The following is a 21,405-nucleotide window of genomic DNA, read 5'->3' on the forward strand; positions in this document are numbered from 1 at the left end:
GGAATATTGTCTTAATTGGAGTATACAGATGAGGACTACAACTTCAGTTCTTTGTGCTCAGCACTGGCAAGCTGTTTGTTTCCATTCTCAATTCAAGGTGCTAGTTCTTACACATAAAGCCTAAACAGCTTAGAACCTGGGTACCTTAAAGAACACCCTCTTGTATATTTTCCTTCCTGCAACTTCCACTCTACAGCTGAGGAGGCACCATTGTGTATGTCCATGTGAGATGGCCTTCTCAGTGATAGTACCTATCTCCTGGAATTCTCTACTGAAGGAAGTTAGCCTACCCCCCCTATTTTTGCTTTTCATCATTTGGTGGCTGCTGACCATTTATGATACTCATATTTCCCCCTCCTCCCTTCTTATTGACTTCATCTGTTTTTGTATTACTGGTATTTGTGTTGCAATTATTAATTTGTTGCTTGTTTTATGATGTTTACTTTTTTTTAGCTACTTCAATTTGCTTGCAAGAAAAGGGAGTATAAATTCTTAAAATAAAAAGAAATATAAATTTTGTTCAGAGCTAAGCACCTAAAAGCCCATTTATTTTAATAAGCTGAAGAGTACCTAGATTGTTAGTAATTCAGTGATAAGTTATTTCACAGACTACTTTTCTGAAACTACACTAAGAACCACTGACTTGACTTACCTTGCCCCTGGAGATGACTCCTATCCTCAAGAATAATGACAGCAGCCAGTGTAACTTCTTCAACATTAATTTTATTAGCAGTGTGCAATGTACCTTTTTAGTACCAAAGCCTAGTTTCCAAATAGAAGCTATTTAGAAAATCCCTTCCCCAATTCCACTTTTGTCTATGAGCTCCCACTACCAGAAAGTTCAGTGGGTATTCTGGGGATAGAGCTAAGGCACAGGTCAACAAAATAATTGTAAAAATTACTATTCCATGCAGGGAATCTAAAGCCTGGGTTGGATCCAGACCTTGTCATAGTTAAAGTAAACCTGCTGAATCAATGGGACTACAGTTAGTCATGACTAAGTCTGGATCCAACCCCTTATACATAGCTCCAACTATGTATAAATAAACTAGCATCTTCTCCACAGCATGGGGGGAATTTTGAGAGAATGCTGAGTAGTCAATAAGGATCACATTGGTTGTTGGAAACACAGTGCAGCAATACGGCTTTTTGTACTCAATTAAGAGTTAAATAGCTTTACTCAATTAACTCTTCCAAATGCACAGTTGTTTCAGAATTTGTGTCACTGCCAACTGGTAACATGATGGAATTTGCCATTATAGCATAGTGAGCAGGTGGAGAAAAAGGCACATTTTCAAGGCAAGTCTAAGTCACTTGCCCCCAAAGCAAAAGTTACTTGGCAGCTAGTTTCACCCTTTCCTGCCAAAGTTGCTTGATATAGAAAGAAGCCACTTCAGGATAAATCTACATGCCAAACGCCCAGGGAAAACAGCATCATCAGCTCCTCTAGATGAATTTAGTTATTTGCAGCAATCTCACCATTAATTCCTGCAGGTATTTGCAGGCACAGAAGTCCACCTCCACACCAAGGACTTTGCATAGCACACTCACCTCCGTACTATTGGAAGAGTGGCACCTCAATGGATAATACTGTAGCTAATACAAGCGGCTGCTTCCCATGTTTTCAAGGTGCGATTGTAGAATATCTTACATATACAGCTAAAAACATAACCACACCCATGTTTTGTGCAGGTGCAAATGGTAAGGGCCATTGCCAGGCCATAGCTACTGCCATACATCAAAATGTACAAGAACCCACTGAAATCATATGTCAATAACATATGTAAGGGCTCAGATCATTTGGGCTTATTCCATATGCACACAGAAATGCAATGTAATGCAAAGTAATACACTATTACATAAAGTATAACAACACTGCAATGGCAATTTTCCTTAATATTAGGCCTTCCCATTTGCAACTGCAGTTGTTCATGCAAATAGATCAGACAGAGGTGCCCTTGCCTCTTTAAATATCACCATTTAGACACAGCTATTTGGTGCACAAAAAGGGAATATATACATTGGAAACTGACAACAGAATCTTTGGAGTGGTGAGTGGGTATTAGCCCATGGCCTATATTTATTCCTGAGATTTCACAGAAAGGTAAAACTCCTAGCTAAACATGTTGGGTTAGCTAATGGCATTTATAAATGAAAGGGTCTGATGATTCCTGCTCCTATAAATAAGGACATGCCATCCAGCCATGGAGAAGCAGAAGAAAGAAAAAATTAACACCATTTTCTCCTTAAAAATAAATTCCAAATAACAAACCTGATGGCCACAGGCAGAGGATGGATGCCAGCAAACATGCATTTGAAATCTCATGCCCGGGCAGAGTAGTTGGAGTGGCAATTTGGAGCAATAAAGCAGCAGGCAGGGGTAGGGTCAAGCACCAACAACCCTCCCCCATAGTGCATTAAGCCAAATCACCTCCTACCAAAGCAGCTTTTTTGTTTTAAAGGATAGTTACCTGGATGCTGTTATACTCGTGTTAATGCTATCTTTAGTTATGCCCTTAATATACTTTAATCTACACTGTATTACCAACAGGGAGAAGATTCTGTCAGAGCGCTGTCCCTGCCAACACTTCTCATTCTTGTTGCGGAGTGTAGGGGCTTACATTTTTATTCTAGTGCAAGAGGACACTTTACAGAATAAAAGGAAAATGACAACATCTTAAAACAACAAAAATCAAAAAGGGACCTGGCTAAAACAACTCTTCCAGTCTCCCAATGTCAAACTAAACAGTTTTCTCCAAAGTAACTGTACCCTATATAAACTTGCTCCCACAGCACAGTGACCCTGAGTAACCCAGGTATATTTCTGCTATTTAAAGATGGTGCTGGTAAAATCCATATTAAAAGATTGGGGTGGGATGGGAGAATCTTCAGTAACAAAAGGATTCCTAGCCCAATAGTTCCAGTCTCTTTGTATTTGCTAAAAGAAGCAAAGAGGATTGCCATCATATGACATCTAACAGGGCTGTGAGAGCATTGTCTCAAGACAGAGAAAGTCTGTTGTGCAGATGAAATCACCAAAGGCATTTTTCCCAGGCTTGTTCTCTGCTGAGCCCCACCCAGAACTCCCATTATATTGTCACAAAGCACAGCTACAGTGAAGCCTCTAGGGAAGTGGGTCCAGCAACCACAGAAGCAGAGAGAACTGGTGCATTACATGTGTCATGTTTCCAAGCTGGTTAGTTCCTGCCAGTCTGCCTCATTTTCACATTTGCCCCGGGTTTTGAAAAATATCTTGATCAGTCTCTGTGCTTCTTCTTTCACTGCAAACAAACAAAAAACAGTACACAAGGCAATAGTATACAACTAGGCTTATCCCTACAGCTAACAGTGTCATTTAACCTGGTCCCAAAGGTACCAGGAGAAGCATCTACACTAACACCACTGCCCACCACACACACATACAAATTACTTCTCTTGTTACAAATGTTAATCACGCATATTTGCACAAATGCTTCGAACACTGAAAACTTCCCAGTGGCAAATGCTGTTTGCAAAACATGGGAGTTTGGGAGAAGAGAACATGGCAGCGCTGAAAACTGGAGCACTAAGGAGATACTATGCTACCACAGCGTATCAACTAAAGAATGAGAACCATGAAGTGGGGCAGAAAGAGATGGAGAAACTGGTCTCTGACTGATGAAAACTTTTCACACAACTCTTCCAATTTCTACATCTTATAGACACCACATATATTTGTGGTCAAACATTTGTTTCAATCACAAGTACTAGAAACTTTTAACCCTCACCTCAAGAGCTGAGAACCAGGGCTTTGTACTTGTCAATAGATTTTGTTCTAGACAGATCTCATACCAAGTGTCAGAGGACACTCCTCCCCACCCATCACCTAACAACTCACCAGTCTTGCGGAGAGGAGTCTTGTCTGCAGCCAACAAGTGAGAGAGATGCCGGGCAAACCCCTTAAACAGATCCTGCCAGTTAGGGGGGAAAAGTAGAATGAACACACTGGAATTCTATCCCTTACCAACATGTGATTGTTGTGTAACATGTTATCTGTACTATAATAATGCCTAGATTTAAAGAAACCACTATGTGAGGAGTGGTAAATTTTAAATGAAAATGAACAAGGAGTAAGTGTTTTATTCTCCCACCAGTATGTTATTCTGATACTGCTCGTCTAGCTCTTGCAGCCAAACCAAGGAGGCCTCTGTGGAATACCATGCAGCTCACTATCACTCTCAAACTAGTTACTTTGGGATCCAACAGCAAGATAGCTGCTTGCTAAAAAGGCAAATATTGGGCAACTGATCAGGACAGCTGGAGTAATATCGCTTTGCATCAAATGCATCTCTGCCGATAAATGACTTCAAAAGAACAGACCAACAGGGGAGACCAGGTTAGAGCCCAAATATCTAGTAATGTTTTCCTCTTCTGTAAGCAGTCCGAAAGTGACAAGGGAACAGAGGCTGGTGTATACATGAGATTCCCGATGAGGAAGAAATATTGACAAGCATGCTTATTACTTAAGTGAATGAGGATGTAACATACACTGTTCACTGGAGTACAGCTATGGGGAAGGGCAGTATACTTCGTCCTTTCCATCCATGGCCCCCCTCACCCTACAAGGGGCCCAAAGCATTGGCCAATACTGTGAAAATGGTATTTTCCTGCTGTCCTTTTAATCTGATAGATAACAGTATTTCTAGCCTCCATTTCAAATGAAAAAAATGTAGCTCATAACCCACCTTGGACGCAAATTTGCCACTTTTATAGAAAGGGGTTAAGTATTTTACAACAATATCTGCTGTTTCCTTAAGTGATAATGCCTTTGTCGTTGGCTGGATGCTTTTGGTTGTTCCTTCTTTATCAACCTGTGACAAGTTTGGATCGAAAGTGACTTTCTTTTTTGCTAGCCCACCAGTATCCCCATCCGACTGCCACGAGATAGGAGACTTAGCCATCATCCGTAGCCTTTTTTCACCAGGGCTCTCCAGGTCCTTGAGAGAGAACAACAGAGGAACAAGAATGAAACGCCATGTGGCTAAAGCTAATCAGACTTCCTGAAGAGCTGGGTCATGCATTCTGTGTGCCAATCTGTTCTGTAGCACAGGCCCACTGAAAATTTTGTGAACCAGAGATTCTCAGTTTCTATTTGTTTGTGCCTTCCTAATGTCAAGAAAAAGAAAACGTTCTTCTCCAAACTCTATACATCTTCAAAGGAAAGAGTCTAGAGGGTTGTCTCACTGACCCCTAGCAATAGCTACTTATTACTCAATACAAGAAGCTTATGCATGTGTGCTGGGCATATGTACAAGCATAACAGCCCAATAGCACAGGTGAAAGGAGCAAACAGGATGGCATAGCTCAAAACACTCAAAAACTGGGCTGGGAGGTGGTACGCTCTTATAACTGGCTCATCATCATAGTGTGGCCACCAGAATAACCACAGTTCACATAGTTATCTGCATATCCACCTGCTTATAATGGAAGGTTCCTGGAACATTTATTGGGAATCCCAATACCACACAAAAGAATGGCTTGGAAATTTTTTTTTAAAAAAAATGTCCTCTGTGATTAACTTGTCTTGGGAATACCTCACTAGTATATCCTTTGTAATGGGAAAGCATTCTGAGGCTATGAGCCGTTTCCCTAGGGTAGAGCTTTGTAAGTAACAAGAAGGGGGATAGCGGGACCCAAATTATTAAAAGTATAAGGCTTAAGTGGTCACTACACTACACTACAGCTTTGGGCTCAAACTATATGGAGAGGGACATGAGAAAGCGTTCAAAGGCAATCTTGCAGGGTCTGCTCCGGATCTAGCCAAGTGCCTCTCCTCTTTGTGAGACACATCAATGACATCTTCATTATCTGGGCAAAGAAAGGAGATACTTGAAACGTTCTGCAAGAATGTCAATGATTACTAGCATCTGATTGACTCTCAGGAGCTAGAAAATCTCTGTTGCAGAAATTGTTAGAGAATTTGTTAATTATCAAAATCATGGGGTCTGACTTTTTCATCAGTCACCTATTGAAAAACTTGACTAAGCCATTTTAGAAATGACTTTTATTATTATTTCCTTTGCAAACCACTAATATATTGGATTTAAGTCATCCTTGTAGACATTATGTGATTATTTCTAAGCCTAGATCATTCTATGGAGTAGTTTCCCTTTCTGGTCCAAACAGTGCAACACCTTAGACTGAAAACCAACTGACTGCTATACATACCTACATGCTTTTTCCCACCATCTAAAGTATACCACAGAATCCACTGTCTCTAGACCCTAACCATATAACTGCTCTAGCCCTTTGAACAAGGAATATAAATGCATGTGCTCTAGCCCATCAGCAGGACTTCGATCAGGCATTCTTAAAACTACACTCATGTGAGGAACAGATCTCAACTAAAGCTTCTCAAGCATATCAAGAATCTATAGCCCATCCTGGAAAATTATTCTTCCTTCCCACAAGACTCGTGTGAAAGGTTTACCTGTGTTTACGGACAACCCCCCCTCCTCACAACCTGAGGCCAATAGCAATGGATTAAACAGTTATACAGACGGAAGAATTAACCATCACTACAAACTCTGGTGGCAACACTGACCCTTTAGCTGCTCAAATAACACTGTCACTGTTTGTTGTCACAGTGTGTTGTCACACTGTCACAAAAGCAGCCATGCCATCAAGGTCTCATTCACCTCCACATCTTCCAATGCAATATATATCATCAGCTGCCAACAATGTCCTTCTGCTATTAACACAGGGCAAATAGGTAAGTTTGTAGGCAAAGAGGATCAATGGAAACAAATCATACACTAAAAATAGTAATTCATTAAACAAAACCCCCACGGTTTACAAAACAACGTTAAGGCTCTACACTTTTCAACCAAAAAGCATGGAAATTGGGAGTTAATTCTCATTCTCCCAAAGCAGATAAACCATGAGGACAGGATGGAGATTATGATATGCAGAGGTGACTGTGGGGTTGTGGAAAACTGATGACAAACAAGTTAGGGCCACCTACCTCTCTTTTTTTGTTTTTGTTTAGAGCAGCCCTTCCCCAACCTGGTGCAATTAGATTCAGGGAGATTGGTGGAAAAAATGATTTTATGGATGTTAGAATGACCCTTCCCCGCCAATTACTTGTTTAGAATGATAGAACATGTTTTCTACTGATGATCCTTAACTACAGGAACATGGCAGTGCCCCTGTAAATACAGACAATGGTAACATTACTTGCTACTGAACTTTAGATGGCTGGTGAAAACTATATTCTGCCACCAAGCTTTTACTAAATAAGGCTGCTCTTTGATTTTAGAAGTTTCCCTTTTTATGGTTTTTTTAAATTTTATCAGGTCTGTTTAAGTTTTGCATTTTATTGGGTTTATGATTTATTGTAAATCACGTTGAGCACTCATTGGTCCTGACTGTACATAATAACCCATAGTAGGTTATTTCAACTATTGGTGGGGGCAAGAGTGAGCAAGCATACTGCCTCCTCACTGCTCAGCACTTCACCTTTGCTTCTGCTTTTGTAAACAACCCAGGAATGCCCCATTCCACAGTTGTGCTCCTTGACGTTCAAACCCAGAGAAACAAGCCAGAGTGTTAACCAAACAACAAATCACGGTTATCCTCCAACAACAAACTAACATAGCTACCCTCATGGAATTTGCTTTGTATATGCCAGAGCTGACTTTGCCTGATACTCCAGTGATGTCAATCCTACACTCATATTCCAGTCACCATCTTTGTCCTATTCTAGTGACTGTAAAAGCTCCCCTCTAGTTTGCTCCTGCAAAATGTGTTGTACAAATATCCCAGATATGTTTGCATGTGAGAGAGAAGGGATGCACTAAAGGGGATTTTAATAATAACAACCATCTCTCACCTCAGCTGACCCCGGTCTCTTTCCATTATGGTTTCCACAACTGTTTGCCATTTCGTCTTCAACCAAAGATTTATTGCTGTTGGGGAGAATAATAATCAGATATTTTGTACATGGCTGAAATCCATTCGGCTGGATCCAGATTTAACCATAATGCAACTGGGCTGGTGGAAGCACACTTTCTTGCCCCCTCCTCCACATGGCAGCCCTTATGAAAATGCTTACCCAGAGGGTTGAGGGGCTCTATTGAATGGGTTATGCTGTGGTATTGGGAGAAAAAAGGAAAGTAGAGGCACCTTTTGTGATCAAAACTCCAATAAGAGCTCCAAAAAGGGACACTGAAGGGCTCCAAAAAGCTCTCTAAACTGGAGGAATGGACATAAAAATGGCAAATGCCATTCAGTGTAAGCAAGTGTAAAGTGATGCACATTGGGCCAAAAATCTTAATTTCACATAGGAACCTCCGTTGGCAATGACTGATTATGAAAGGGAGCTTGAGGTTGTGGAGGTTAGCACAATGAAAAGGTAAACTCAGTGTGTGGATCCTGTGAAAAAGGCAAATTCCATGTTACAGATCATTAGGAATGGAAAATTTTCCACGAAAAATTAAGCATGGGAAAAGCTTCTGGGGGAAAAAATCTATTTCGGAAAAATGTTCCAAAATTTGCAACCCCCACATCACTGTGTCTGAACACCAATGGCTGGGAATCATAAGCAGGACGGTGCTCTTTCCCTCCTGTCCTGATTATGGGCCATAGGTATCTGGTTGGCGACTGGGGGAACAGTGTGTCGGTCTGCTCCAGCATGGCTCTTCTTATGTTCTTATGAGTCACTGGATGTGTCAGTAGATGAGCGCTTATGAATTCTTCCTTCGTTCTTCAACAGACTATATGCTCCCCCCAAGCCTTTTACCAAAGGGAGGATAGGACAATAGCTCTTACCTTGGTTTTCCAGTGGCTGATCCGGAACATGAAGATTTTATTCCTGAGCTATGACTTTGCAAATCCAGACCTCCTTCTGTTTTCTCGGATCCCTGCTCTTTTATCTGGGATAAGCTAACTATTTCTTCTTTGGAGACAATTTCAGTTTCCCAAGACCCTGCTTTCTCCTCATGCAGGAACTGAGGTAGTTCGCTAAGATAACTGCTTTCCTCTTCTGCGACACCACACTCTGCAGCCAAGGCCTTAGATTCTGCTTTAGGGATGGAGAAGAATTTGACAATGTTCTGAGATTCTTTCTTAGCTGCTTCTGCCATCAGCAGCTGTGTCTTAGTAGCTTTGCCCTTTTTGGTGGGACTAACTTCCAAGGAGGCTATAGCATTGGAAGTGCTGTGCTGTCCCTTCTTCTCAGGGTCTTTGGTCACTTTCACCGTGTTCTCAAGTGTGTTATCAATGTTCACAGGTTCAGGGTCATCACTACAGTCTCCCTTCCAGTTTGGACTAATCTCCTTCACAGGATTAACTACATCTTCTTCTTTGGCAGCCAGAATTTCTGAAGCAGACTGGAATACCCCCGATGTCTTTCGAAATCCAATGCCTACCCTCTTGGGTTTGAACTACATTAGAAAGAGATGAGAGATGACTAAGACTCCAGTTTTGCCTGCCATCTTACTCTTTGAAACTTGACACCAAAGCGGATCCAAGGTATCTTGCAGACAAAATCCCTTGGATCCGCTCTAACATGGATGCTATAGTTGATACAGACCCAGTGGATATAACTCTGGCACCTGCTTGTCCAGTATTATTGGATACTTTTCAATTTGTACAGCCCGATGATGTGGACAGGATCCTTGGAGAGCTGAGAGCCACCACGTGTGTACTAAATCCTTGCCCTTCCTGGCTTATAAAAGCAACCAGAGGGGGACTGGATGAGTGGGTAAGTGGAGTGGTCAATGCCTTCCTTCACCAAGGCAGGGTGCCAACTTGCTTGAAGGAGGCAGTGGTAAGACCCACATTGGAAAAGCCCTCCTTGAATCCCACCGTATTAGATAATTAGCAGCCAGTCTCCAATATTCAATTTTGGAGCAATGTATTGGAGTATGCGGTGGCCTCCCAACTGCAGGGATTCCTGGATGAGATGGATTATCTAGATCAATTTCAATCTGGCTTTAGACCTGGTTATGGGACAGTAAAAGCTGTGGTCGCCTGTTACAACAACTCCCCTGTTACAACAGCTCCACTGGCTTCAGGTCTGTTTCCGGGCACAATTCAAAATGCTGGCTATCACCTATATGGCTCGGGTCCAAGTTATCTGAAAGACCTTATTCTCCCATATGTTCTGGGGGAGGCCTTTCTCTCAGCCCCACCAACATCCCAAGCACGCCTGATGAGTACATGGGAGAGGGCTTTCTTGGTGGCTCATCTAAGGCTCCAGAACTCCCTTCCCAGGGAAGCTAGGCTGGCTCCCTCTGTGCTACACTTTCGGAGGCAGGCAAAAACTTTTTTTGTTCCAGCAGGCTTTTGGAACTACTCTGGACCCGTATTAATGTATTGGATTTTTTAAAAATCTGGTACTGTGTTGTTGTTTTTTAATGTCTATAACTTTACTGTAGGGTTAATTCCATTTTATCTTTTGTAAATTTATATATATATTTTTAATTGTACATGTTTTAATCTTGTAAACCACCTTGAGTCCCAGCGCTGGGGAAAAGGCAGGATATAAATAAATATCATCATCAACATCATCATCCATGCAAACATAGGTTTGATATAACTGAGAGCCACTTCACATGTCATGTTTTTCTTGTATGAAAAGCATTAATAGCAATAGGGGGAAAGAAAAAGAGGAACTAATAAGAGCCCATGTAAGAAGGAATTACAGGAATGAAATCTCACAGGCACCAGGACAAAGGTTGTTGCTGCAAGTTCTTGATTATAAACCATTAGAAATCACTATTTAATGTTCAAATAGTGTCTGCCTGTACTTACCGTATTCACTTTGGATGCTTGGAAGAACTCATCCTCGACTGGTGCAGTTGGTTCAGCTTTCATCTTGGAACTGCCCTGGACTCCCAAGGCAAGGGTGGAATAGAGTTCCCCGTCTTTGGAAGCTTTATTAATTTCTGCTACCTTTACGTAGAAAAGGGGGAGGGAAGATGTCCTGAAGGCTCCATGTCTTTCACACCACATTTTTTGCAACAAAATCAGCACAAATAGCAGCTCCATGTAAATATTTGTTCAGAATTATACTCTTATTTTCCACATTAATTAATTAATAAAGAATTATCACCACCCCTGATTATTAGAGCACATTTTCATAACAATCTCGCTTGGATTAACTTCAAATAGGGTCGTTGTTCTTTGCTTTAGATAGTTCAGCTGCTCACCTCTTACTTGCCCACCTAGTTCCTTTCTTCCCTTGAAAAGGGATGGATTCTGCCCCACTATTCTGTCAAAGCACATTGATGAGAACCGTTTTCCTAATATTCATTCAAAAACTTGTATCCACTTTTAAATTAAAAACACAAAACAGCCGAACAGCGTAAAATCTGTAAGACAGCAGCTACAATTGTTTTAAATTGTTGTACACCTTGATGGTTTTTTAACAGATAAGGTGGTATATAAATTTTTAATATTAAAAATAGATACAAATAGATACAATGACTGGGGCAAATGGGAACATTTTGGCCTGATACATAAACCTTAACAATCTATGTGCCAGGCAAGCAGCCCTTGGAAAAGCATTCCATAACTGGGAGAGACCACTGAAAAGGTCCATTGTCTGGACCCCTCACCTAACCTCTGATGGTGGGACACCGAGATAAGAGCCTCCAGTCTTACAGTAGGTTGAAGTAGGCAGAAGGTAGAGGTCCTTCGGATTCCCAAACCACCTATATTAATCTGCACTGAAAAGTGGTTTGGGACATTATACAGAAGGGATGGCAGCTGAATACATGGTAATTTCAACATTTGGTTGGTGACATTTCTCCACAATATCTAAAGGGAACTTGCTCAAAAACTGACTATCCTTGCTTGAGGTACTTGTACTTCCATGTACAGGGTGAAATGTGCATATCAGAGAAGCACTGACAAATGAATGCACAAGTGGCAGTACATTTTGGCTGGTGGAATGATGCACAACTTCCTAATACACAAAGCCACTCTTAGTCTGGATTTATTCACCTGGAAGGTCCCACAATATCACCAGTCCACCCTTTATTCTTGACACTGACCCTATCAGCACCTCAACCATACTACTTTTAAAAAATACCACGTTAGGCCATGAATCCCTTGGATTGCTCGCCTGACAACATTTGATTACTTGGAGGCGGCAGAAACTTTTTAAAACAACTGCGCTTTAGAAGGGAAAAGAGACTTTGTCACTGTCTAAAACCTGCTGGAAGTGACTTCAAAGTAGTCACCTGATTCTTACTTAAGTTGAGTTCTAGCCCACAGAAATTAAAGATCCATACAGGCAGGCAGTCTTTTAACACAGAAGACAAGGAGGAGGAATGGAATAAGCAGTGCTTCTGCATTAGACAAACACAGAAAATATGCAGCCACTTTCCTTTGCGGAATCACATATTTTAAATAGTCAAGGCATCAGGAAGAAGAACCCAAGCCCACTTTGTTCCTTAGAACCTCCAGCTGTTTCCTACCTTCTTTAGAACAGTTGCCTTGTACAGATTTGCCATCTTACTGGTCTGGAAAGCCTCGTATTCCATTTCCACAGCACATGTTAGAGGATCTGGGCTGAAAAACACACCCACAATTTGATTAACTGTACCTAGATGCATTTCTTTAATGACAGAGGAGTATTCAACACTTTCCCGTAAGGGTGGTTACTATGGAATCAGGTTGCCAATATTAAAATCTAGATGCAGACGTATTGGATGCAACAACCATGGCTAACATTTTTCTGTGAATGGAAGGCAGGACGGAAGACAAGGGCCAAAGGACATGTTTTTTCTCTGGAATATTTCTAGTCAATTGCACAGGTACTTCAGAAGGACTTCTGTCTAGTTTCTGAATACTGCTATTTCTGCAGTATATTACTACCCTCTGGTGGGGACAAAGGAGAATTATAGCCTTTGGATCAGAGGAAGACCAGGCCTGTAGGGGGATTCAATTTTTAAACATATATACTGTGAATCACATTCTTGTACGAAAAAGAAGTTTACAAGCAATGCAGGAATGACTCCACAAATATATATTTTGGCTCCAATACGAGTACTGGGGAGCCAGTATTGTCAAATCCAAGAGCCTAATAATTTTGGATTTTAACTTGAAGTGTGACATTTAGCTTGAACTAGGCAATTTGCTGTAGGTTCTGAGCTACAGGTTATAATCAGTTTTTCCATAGCTCAAAATATGGTGATGGCATGCTTATTTTATTTATGCTATTTATAGCTTCCCTTTCAAAATAACTTTCCCAGGGCAGCTTTAAAACGAAAATAGAAATACAGAACAAAAATGGTACAAAAATCTTTTTTTTTAAAAAAAAACACCCTAAAAGAAGATATGATGGTTCTCCTGCTCCTATAATAATACTAAAAGAAAATATGGGATGTTAAAATGATAGATATTGCTGTTGACATATTTGTATTAATAGTGACAGAGGAAGCATTTCAGACCACAATACATTTGGCTGATATAGTGGTGGTATTTAACATTAGGGTAAAGTATACGTCTGAATCCAGTGTTGGTGCAGTGCCTACATGTGCAGGAGCCCTGTTTTCCTGTTTCCTACCATCATGACTCCGAGTGCATGGGCATGCACATGGACAACAAAAGGGGCCATTGCAGGGAATGGCATACTTGCGTATGTACTTCTCATAGCACACGAAGGGAGCACATGAAGATCTCTTATATGGTATGCAATGGTCTCTTGTATGACTTGCTTATGCACCCATTGCTTGCATTGGTGAAGCAGAGAAAAAAAAGGCTCTATTGAAACCTAAGGGAGTCCTTCCCCCAAACTGGATTACAACCTCCTACCCATCTTTCTCTGGTACTGCTTGCTGGTTGCTGCTCAGTGCTTCTTCCAGCATCTTCAGGCAGTGTTCTCTAGCCTAAAATCAAGAGAACAGATGGAAGCCCATTTCAGATTAAAAGGAAAGGGAAGCATCTTCTTACCTGCAGTTCTGGGTATGTAGAGCTAATTACCCATTGCTTGACTACAGAGCAGCTGCCAGTCAGTGTTGACAATTCTGGCTAGATGGACCAATCGACTGACTCAGTAAAAGGCAACTTTCTATGTTCCAAAAATGGATAAAGAATCTGGAAAGGCCATCTGGGAAGGTTCAATATCCAAGGCACAGTCATTATTCAAACTTTGAAAGGAAGCCTCTCTGTGGAAACAGGAGAAGGGAAAGAACTGCTCCCCTAAAGAGCTACAGTACTAAACTTCTACATCACCCAGAAAGCTAATAATTGGCACATACACAGTCCAAGCCAACTGACTAGTAAAAACCATGTGAAAATGGCACATTTTTGTAGCTACCAGTGAAAATGTGTGGTATGAATTGTACCTCATAATAGAGGCCAGCATTCAAATATAGAGCAAACTAGACTGCACGTGAGATGGAAAGTTGAGGTGAAGGGTTCCATTGCCTCTTCAGGCTTGGAATTGAGAGAGGGGACATTTCCATCTGATCACAATGCAGATAGTCACATGAACATTCAAATCTGCTGCTCTAAAAACCCTTTAAAGTTATTTAACATAGCTGATATACAGTATCTAAGCCTTCCTCCTTCTCTCAAGGCTAAATGCACACGAGTTGGGGTTTGAACTGCTTTATCATATTTGCTCTTTTCTCTGCATCCTCTCCAATTTATTGGTATTTCTAAAATGTGGCAACTGAAACTGGATAGCATACCCTGCTCATGCTCCTATACTATTTTTTTTTTCATATAGCTTTGATGCTATCCCTTTCGTTAATGCAAAAAAATTATTCCAGTGGTGAGGAACCCATGGCCCACAACTGAATATCTTGTTGATAATTTCTTGGAAGTGGTGACAGCTGCACACCATTGGGACTGGCACTGGCTGTGGAGAGGGAAGAAAAAAAGGGGCTGGTAGGAAGAGGAGGTGGGGAAGGGGTGTCTCCACCCAAGATCAGATGTGGCCCAACAGGTTACTGACCTTTCATAGGAAAAGATTCCCCACCCCTTTTTTATTCCTCCAGCCCATTTTCATCTGTGCTATTTTCTTGCTAGTTATTCCACACTTTGAACATCATGACCTAGTCAGCTGGCAACAGAAAAGTAGCTTTGATTAAATTAACCTCTCTGGCAAAATTCACAGCCTCTTCTTACCTTCACTGTGATTCTGGCTATTTTCCTGCTGGCTGCATCCTTCAAAGGACAATCAGCATCTACCATGAGGGACAGATATACTGTCAGACTCCATGTTTTCTGACACAATGCCTTACTTGCATTAGATGGTGGATATGTTTAAACTATACAAGATTCCAAGGTAGTAAGATATATATTTTTTGCCACTACCCCTAATCCATCCTTAAATTTCTAACCCTCCTTTCTGACATAAACAAAATAGGACTGGAAATCAAGGTACTTCCAGATGGAGGGCTCATAGCATTTCCCAATCATCACCTTCCCACTGAAACCTACAAGGACAAGTGCAATTTCCCCATATTTCATGGGGTGGATTATAGTGCGTGTGTGTGTGTGTGTGTGCGTATGCACTGCTGTGGGTGGGAAAAGTCCAATTTACCTAATGCTTCTTACTACTCTGCTATCTTTTAGGCACCAAGTGAAATCTCTTTTTTCCCAAGTACTTGGCAGTTATAATTTTACTTGCTATTTTTATCTGCTGTTTTCCATGCATTTTAGTTTTAAATTTGTTTCTGTATTTTATTCTTGAGTTTTTACCAGTATGAAAGCCACCTGGAATACCAACTAGAGGAAAGGCAGAGTAAAAACCAAACAAATCCTGTTTCTCCAGATGCTAGAAACTTACTCCTGAAAATTAAGTGTCATGTGAGTCATAAAATCAAGGATACTATCTTTTACAGAGAAACTGCAAGTTTGGGAGAAAGTGATCATTAAGGTAAAAGAAACCTATAATACATAATGAGATGTACCCCAAACTCATACAATTGATATGCAAATGTAATTATTAATAAATATTCAATCATTGGGTTTATGATGGATTTCCAGCATAGTACTTGGAACTGAATAAATTTGTGAAATAGGAAACAGAGGCAGACACATATTGACCTATCCTAGTGACTGTGTTTCCATAGTTGGGTTTAAATCCAATTTTCTCAGCAATAAACCATATTAGACCAGGATCTTTTTGGACTTCAGTTCATGGAATCCTGGGCTCTTTGGCTTAACATACAGGTTGTGAAAGGGAAATTTCTTACTGTGAATTCCTGTTTTCTGTACCCTCTGGAGGGCATTCCAAGACATTCGGGTTTGCCCCTACCAGTGGTTCAACAGGGAGACACAAATCCAAACCATCCTCTCCTCTGGGAGAAGCTACCTTGCCTTCCCAGACTAGACTAAAAAATCCAATAGCCCCCTCAACGTTGACCTACAAACTAGGAGAATAAAGTAACAGAACAAAGAAAACCAAAAAACAAGTGCAAAGGCACAAACTATATTCTCATTAAAATGAAATGCACTACACAAAAGCAAAAGGAATAAACGGATGTAAGAGACTTTATCTACCATCCCCACATGGAGGCAGAAGCCTATCAGGAAACTGCAGATACAATGATTTACCAGGGTGGGCGTAATGCCCTCCAGAAGATACAGAAAACAGTAATTCACAGTAAGAATTATCCTGTATGTGTTTCTCATGGATCTTTTGGAGGGCATTCCAAGACATTCAAGATGTACCAAAGCAGTCCCTCCCTGGGTGGATAAACAGTAAGTGTACATGCACTCTCTGCAGAACCCCCTTGCCAAAGACAACATCTGCCAGCAAGATGTTGGCAGATGTCAATTTTATAATGCATAGCAAAGGTGAGCAAGGAAGACCAGGTGGCCAACTTGCAAGTGGCTGTAATAGATCAAGAGGATGTATCTTGTTATCTACCACTACAGACAGAAGCCTTAGCTAACTTGCCTAAACCTTAAAGAGTAGGTTCAGCTAAGGTGCAAGTTCCAGGGATTTCTTAGGCCAGACTTGAAATCCTGGTAGAAGGATTAACGGCTGAGACTGAGTTTGATTCAGAGTTTTGGCACCAGAATGTAGCTATCAAACCGTCCTCCAGGGGAACTCTTGAACTCCTCAGAGTGTCATGAGGAATTCATATTTTGAAACTGTAGCCATCTTAAGAAGCCAACAGGCTCTTCTGCTGTTACCCATGGAAACTCCCCCCACCCTAGCCCCTCAGAGCTTGGGAGAGAGAAGCAGCAGAAGTGCTCCTCCTCTTTAAGTGGATTCAGAGAATAAAGGTGGGAAAGTCCTCAGCTAGGAGAGAACTCCCTTTTCTTATACCCTGATAGCCCACAGTCCCTCCTGTTTCTGAGAGGGCATGTGCCTAAAACTCTCCACAGAAAACTCTGGAACTGTTTAGTTTCCACAACAGAAAGCTCACCTCTCCTTGTTTCTGAGGGAGGAGGAGGTATAAAAGCCATCTCAGAAATAAGTACTGGAGAGTTTGCTGCCCTTCCTGTTTCTGAGAACCTCTTAATATATTGAGGTACAGCCCCGTCTAAATTGGACTGACTGATAAGATTTGGAGGAGGGAGAATCGGAGGAGCTGCAAGAATCCAGCATCCCTATTTGCTCTTTGTGGCCCAATCTTCCCCTGGAACACGGTGAAGCCCCTTTTCTTTTCCCCCCTTATAGGTCTTCTGCACTCCTAAACTGGACAGTTTCCTCTAGGTGTGAAACTGTGCCCTTAATTTCTTGTGCCACTATCTGTTTGACTAAAGCAAGAAATCAGGGGTGGGCCTGATTGTCACTCAAGTTTAGGCCCCATTAGGAAGAATAGGGGAGGGCCCCAGATAGACCCGCCTCTGCTGGGCTCTTCAGTGGGTCTATCTATGTCTCTGCAGAGGCCATCAGTGAGGGAGGAAGCAGCAGCCAGGCACCATTCCACCGTGCCTGGGCCCAGCTCCAGCTGAGAGCCCCCTCCCTCCTGCTACCAACTGTCTCTGCAGAGGCCACCAGTGAGGGAGGAAGCAGCAGCCAGGCACCTCTCCACCGTGCCTGGGTCCAGCTCCAGCTGAGGGCCCCCTCCCTCCTGCTGTCAACTGTAACTGCTGAACTTTGCAATTAAGATTGTAGTGCCTGAATTTGCTTTCCTTTCCCCCCTCCTCCTCCTCCCTCCCAATCCCCTTTCCTTTTGTGTCATGTCTTTTAGATTGTAAGCCTGTGGGCAGGGACTGTCAAGAAATACTTTTGTAAGCCGCCGTGAGAGCCTTTTTTGGCTGAATGGCGGCATAAAAATCCTTAAATAAATAAAATAAAAATAAATAAATATCAATCACTGCAAGGTAGTGAAGCCGCTGTCTCCTCTCACTCCCCTGTGGCTTCTGTTGCTCCCACTGCTCAAACTAGCCCCGCCTGGGACTCAGGTGTGGGGGGAGGGGATGGAGCACAACCTGCATTGCCAATCCATGACAGGCAGGCAAGGGTCGCTGCTCTTTCTGGTGCCCTTTGCCCAATGGTCCTGCTTCATTCCAGGTGGGGAGAGCGAGGGAGGAGCAGCAACAGTCAAAGCACTTTTCACAGCAAAATGAAAAGAAGGCCCAAAAGCCCAACTACTATCTGGTTAGGGAGAGCAATGGCAGGCCTCCAAGCTTCCAGGTGCACCTCGCACCAAAGGAGAGAGCAACGCTCAATAGCCCAGCTGCATCCTGGGTAGGGAGAGCTAGAGCTGGGCAGCCACAGTCGGAGCGTTTTTCATGCCAAAATGGAGAAGGCCAAACAACCCAGCTAATACCTGGCCTTGGAGAACAAGGGCAGGGTTCCAAGAGTTCAGGCGCACCCCACACCAAAGCAGAGGGCAAAGCTCAACAGCCTGGCTTCATCATGGATAGGGAGAGCTTGGGGCCTGCCTCAAACTTGCAGTGCTGTGAGCTAGGGATCTACCTGCCCAGGTAGGGTGGCACAACTCCCAATGTTCACTCAGGCAACACACAATGATAGGTAGTGGGTGTGGGGATGCCTTTCCTCATACAAAAAATCACTGCAGCACCCAAGGATGCTCCCTTCAATTGAGCCCAATCCAAAAGTTGAGGGAAGGGAAAGGAAAGGAAAGGAGCAAAAAGAAAAATGGACAAAGAAATTTGAAAACTAAAAAGAACTAAATTGCTGAACTCCCAAGAGCTCAGTGAGTATAACTGACAGTAGGCAGCGCTGGTCTAGGAAGGCAACGCAGCCTCTCCCCAGGGCAGAATTGTTTGGATTGGACCCAGGCCAGCAGTCAGAGGGAGAGGCTAACCTGAATGTCTTTCAGAAGATACAGGAGAACAATTTTCTAGCATCCATTGGACATGCTGCAACGAAAACACCTCAATGGCCTAAGCAATCAATACTGTATGAATGGTAACTTTTAGAGCAGGATCCAACAAAGGCCTTACATGTGTGGCCAGCCCCTCAGGATCTTGCCCATAGTTACTGTGGATTCCTCAAAAGGAATATTGCAAACTTTCTAAAAACATTCTGAGCTATGGAATAATGCTGAAATTTACCTGGAGGGACAAAGTTGTCTTTTGCAGGTTCTTTTCCCTGAGTGAAGTCAAAGGGAGAAAAATCAGATATATACATCAGGAACAACATATGTTAGAGGACTAGAGGAAACACAATATATACCATATGCCAGCTTTAAGGTAGAGCCTGAGACTTTTACCTAAAAGACCAATTAAATCTCCTATGTTTATTTAACAGTTTTTATTCTAAGCCAAAGCTGGCTAATTCTTTGCTAAATAGGGTTAGAACTACCAATGAAGTCTTATAAGGATCCTTCAAAGTAACTGGCAATTACAGTAATTTCTCCCTAGATCTCGCTTTTTCTGTGTGAACATCAGAATCCAAGGAAAGTCATCTACCTTCATCCCACATTTCCTGATCTATACAGATGGTTTCTGTTTTCAGAAGATGACTAAGCGAACAATATTCTAGTCACATGGAACAATGGTGAAACCCTCAATACTCCCCTCACTGAGCATCTGGTGGTCAAGTATTGTAGAAAGTGAGAAAAAAAATGTATCCCACTAACAGAAAAGAACCAGAGTAAGGTCCCAGCTCAAGAGCAGACAACATGCACAAGGTGTCCTTTAGGGACTGAACGGTTTTCCGCATATAAGCATGATTACATGATACAGACATAATGGCTCACATCATTTTTACTTATACTTGGGCTGCAATCTGATACACACTTACCTGGAAGTCCCATTGAACCTAGTGGGTATTTCATCTAAGTAGACACATATAAGATTGCACTACCTATCTACCCAAACATACTTCCTATTTGTGGAGAGAGCCTTTGCCTCCTGCACACTTACCTTGCGCAAATTCATTTGTTTCTTATAGAAGTTGTTCCATTCTTTTTTCTGATTGTCTTCGTTAGCTTCAGTCACACTCCCACCGTCTTCATCATATCTGAACAATAGCCCAGAAAAAGTTGGAAACTGCATAGGAAACTCATGTAAAATGACTTCAAATCTTATCAAGGAGTCCTAATCTAGTAACTAGATCATGGTGGCCCTTTTCAGAAGACACCTTAAACCACAGCTTTAACCATGATGAATAAGGCAAAAAGTCTTACTCACCGTGGTTAAAGCCGTAGTTTAAGGTGTTTTCTGAACAGGGCCAGTATGTCAGAAGACTGGGCCCAGATCCACAGCCAGACTTCCTTGGAAACTAGGACTGCCACATCTCACAGTACAGTCTGAAGTTAAATTTAAAGTCCTTTATTTCCTCATAAGCAACAGTAATATATTCCTGTCACTAAGTCCAAGTATCTGTGTGCATATGAACTGTCAGTATCAGAAATGTACATGTTAAATAACAACAGTAATTCGTAAGTTCAGGAGCTCTCACTTACTTATAATGAGCACTTTCCTTTAAAACAAACTTGCATAAGGAGTAGATTTATAGACAAGCTTTTGCAGGATATCAAAGTCAAGTAGAATAGAAAAATTACTAACATGAACTAAATGACTGGTATTTTTGTTTGTTTTATAAGAATTAAAAATGTTAATAGTATGCAATGAACAAGGGGTACTAAAAAGGTATAACATTTTTTTTAGAATGTAAGCCATATGGCAGGGTGTTTTGTATTTTGTTTTATTTTGTTCTGTACAGCAGCATGAAAACTTGATGGCGCTATATAAATAATAACAACATATACTGCAAACTATTTTGCTTAACTGGGAAGTGAAAGAATTGATGAAACGTATTCTAACATTTGGTTTTGAAGTAGAACAAAATACAGGACAAGGACCAGAATAAGGGCACAATCCAGCCGATGTTAAGCATTTTTACAGCTCATTGTTTCCAAGGAAGAGTGGTGTTGAAAACATGTTTAACCTTCACATTGAAATCACAAGTCGTTTTCTTACTGGTCACTAGACGGGCTTTTCTGAGAAAACAATCATGCTGTTGTGAGCATC

General features: G+C 41.7%; 1 protein-coding gene across 1 annotated transcript; it reads right to left on the reverse strand.

Annotated features, from left to right (window-relative positions):
• Window positions 1-1,752: 1,752 nt before the first annotated feature.
• On the reverse strand, window positions 1,753-20,667 carry LOC134394660 (ATP-dependent DNA helicase Q5-like). The gene is made up of 11 exons (XM_063120292.1): window positions 20,296-20,667; window positions 19,483-19,519; window positions 15,124-15,182; window positions 13,804-13,877; window positions 12,465-12,558; window positions 10,795-10,935; window positions 8,809-9,422; window positions 7,871-7,946; window positions 4,725-4,976; window positions 3,878-3,950; window positions 1,753-3,281 (listed from the first exon to the last, which is right to left on the reverse strand). Exons 1-11 carry the CDS (start codon window positions 20,425-20,427, stop codon window positions 3,181-3,183), a joined length of 1,653 nt encoding a protein of 550 aa, XP_062976362.1. The 5' UTR covers window positions 20,428-20,667; the 3' UTR covers window positions 1,753-3,180.
• Window positions 20,668-21,405: the final 738 nt, after the last annotated feature.

This window comes from Elgaria multicarinata, chromosome 3 (assembly GCF_023053635.1).
Source record: "Elgaria multicarinata webbii isolate HBS135686 ecotype San Diego chromosome 3, rElgMul1.1.pri, whole genome shotgun sequence".
In the NCBI taxonomy this organism is placed as follows: Eukaryota; Metazoa; Chordata; class Lepidosauria; order Squamata; family Anguidae; genus Elgaria; species Elgaria multicarinata.

Bases quoted from the DNA above. Each gene is read 5' to 3' on its own strand.
- LOC134394660 (XM_063120292.1), bottom strand. From the start codon at position 20,427: ATGCAGTTTCCAACTTTTTCTGGGCTATTGTTCAGATATGATGAAGAC. The intron at 9,423-10,794 runs GTAAGTACAGGC...TTTCTAATGTAG, and splicing joins AAGCATCCAAAGTGAATACG to TTCAAACCCAAGAGGGTAGG. The intron at 7,947-8,808 runs GTAAGAGCTATT...TCTCCCCAACAG, and splicing joins TCAGCCACTGGAAAACCAAG to CAATAAATCTTTGGTTGAAG.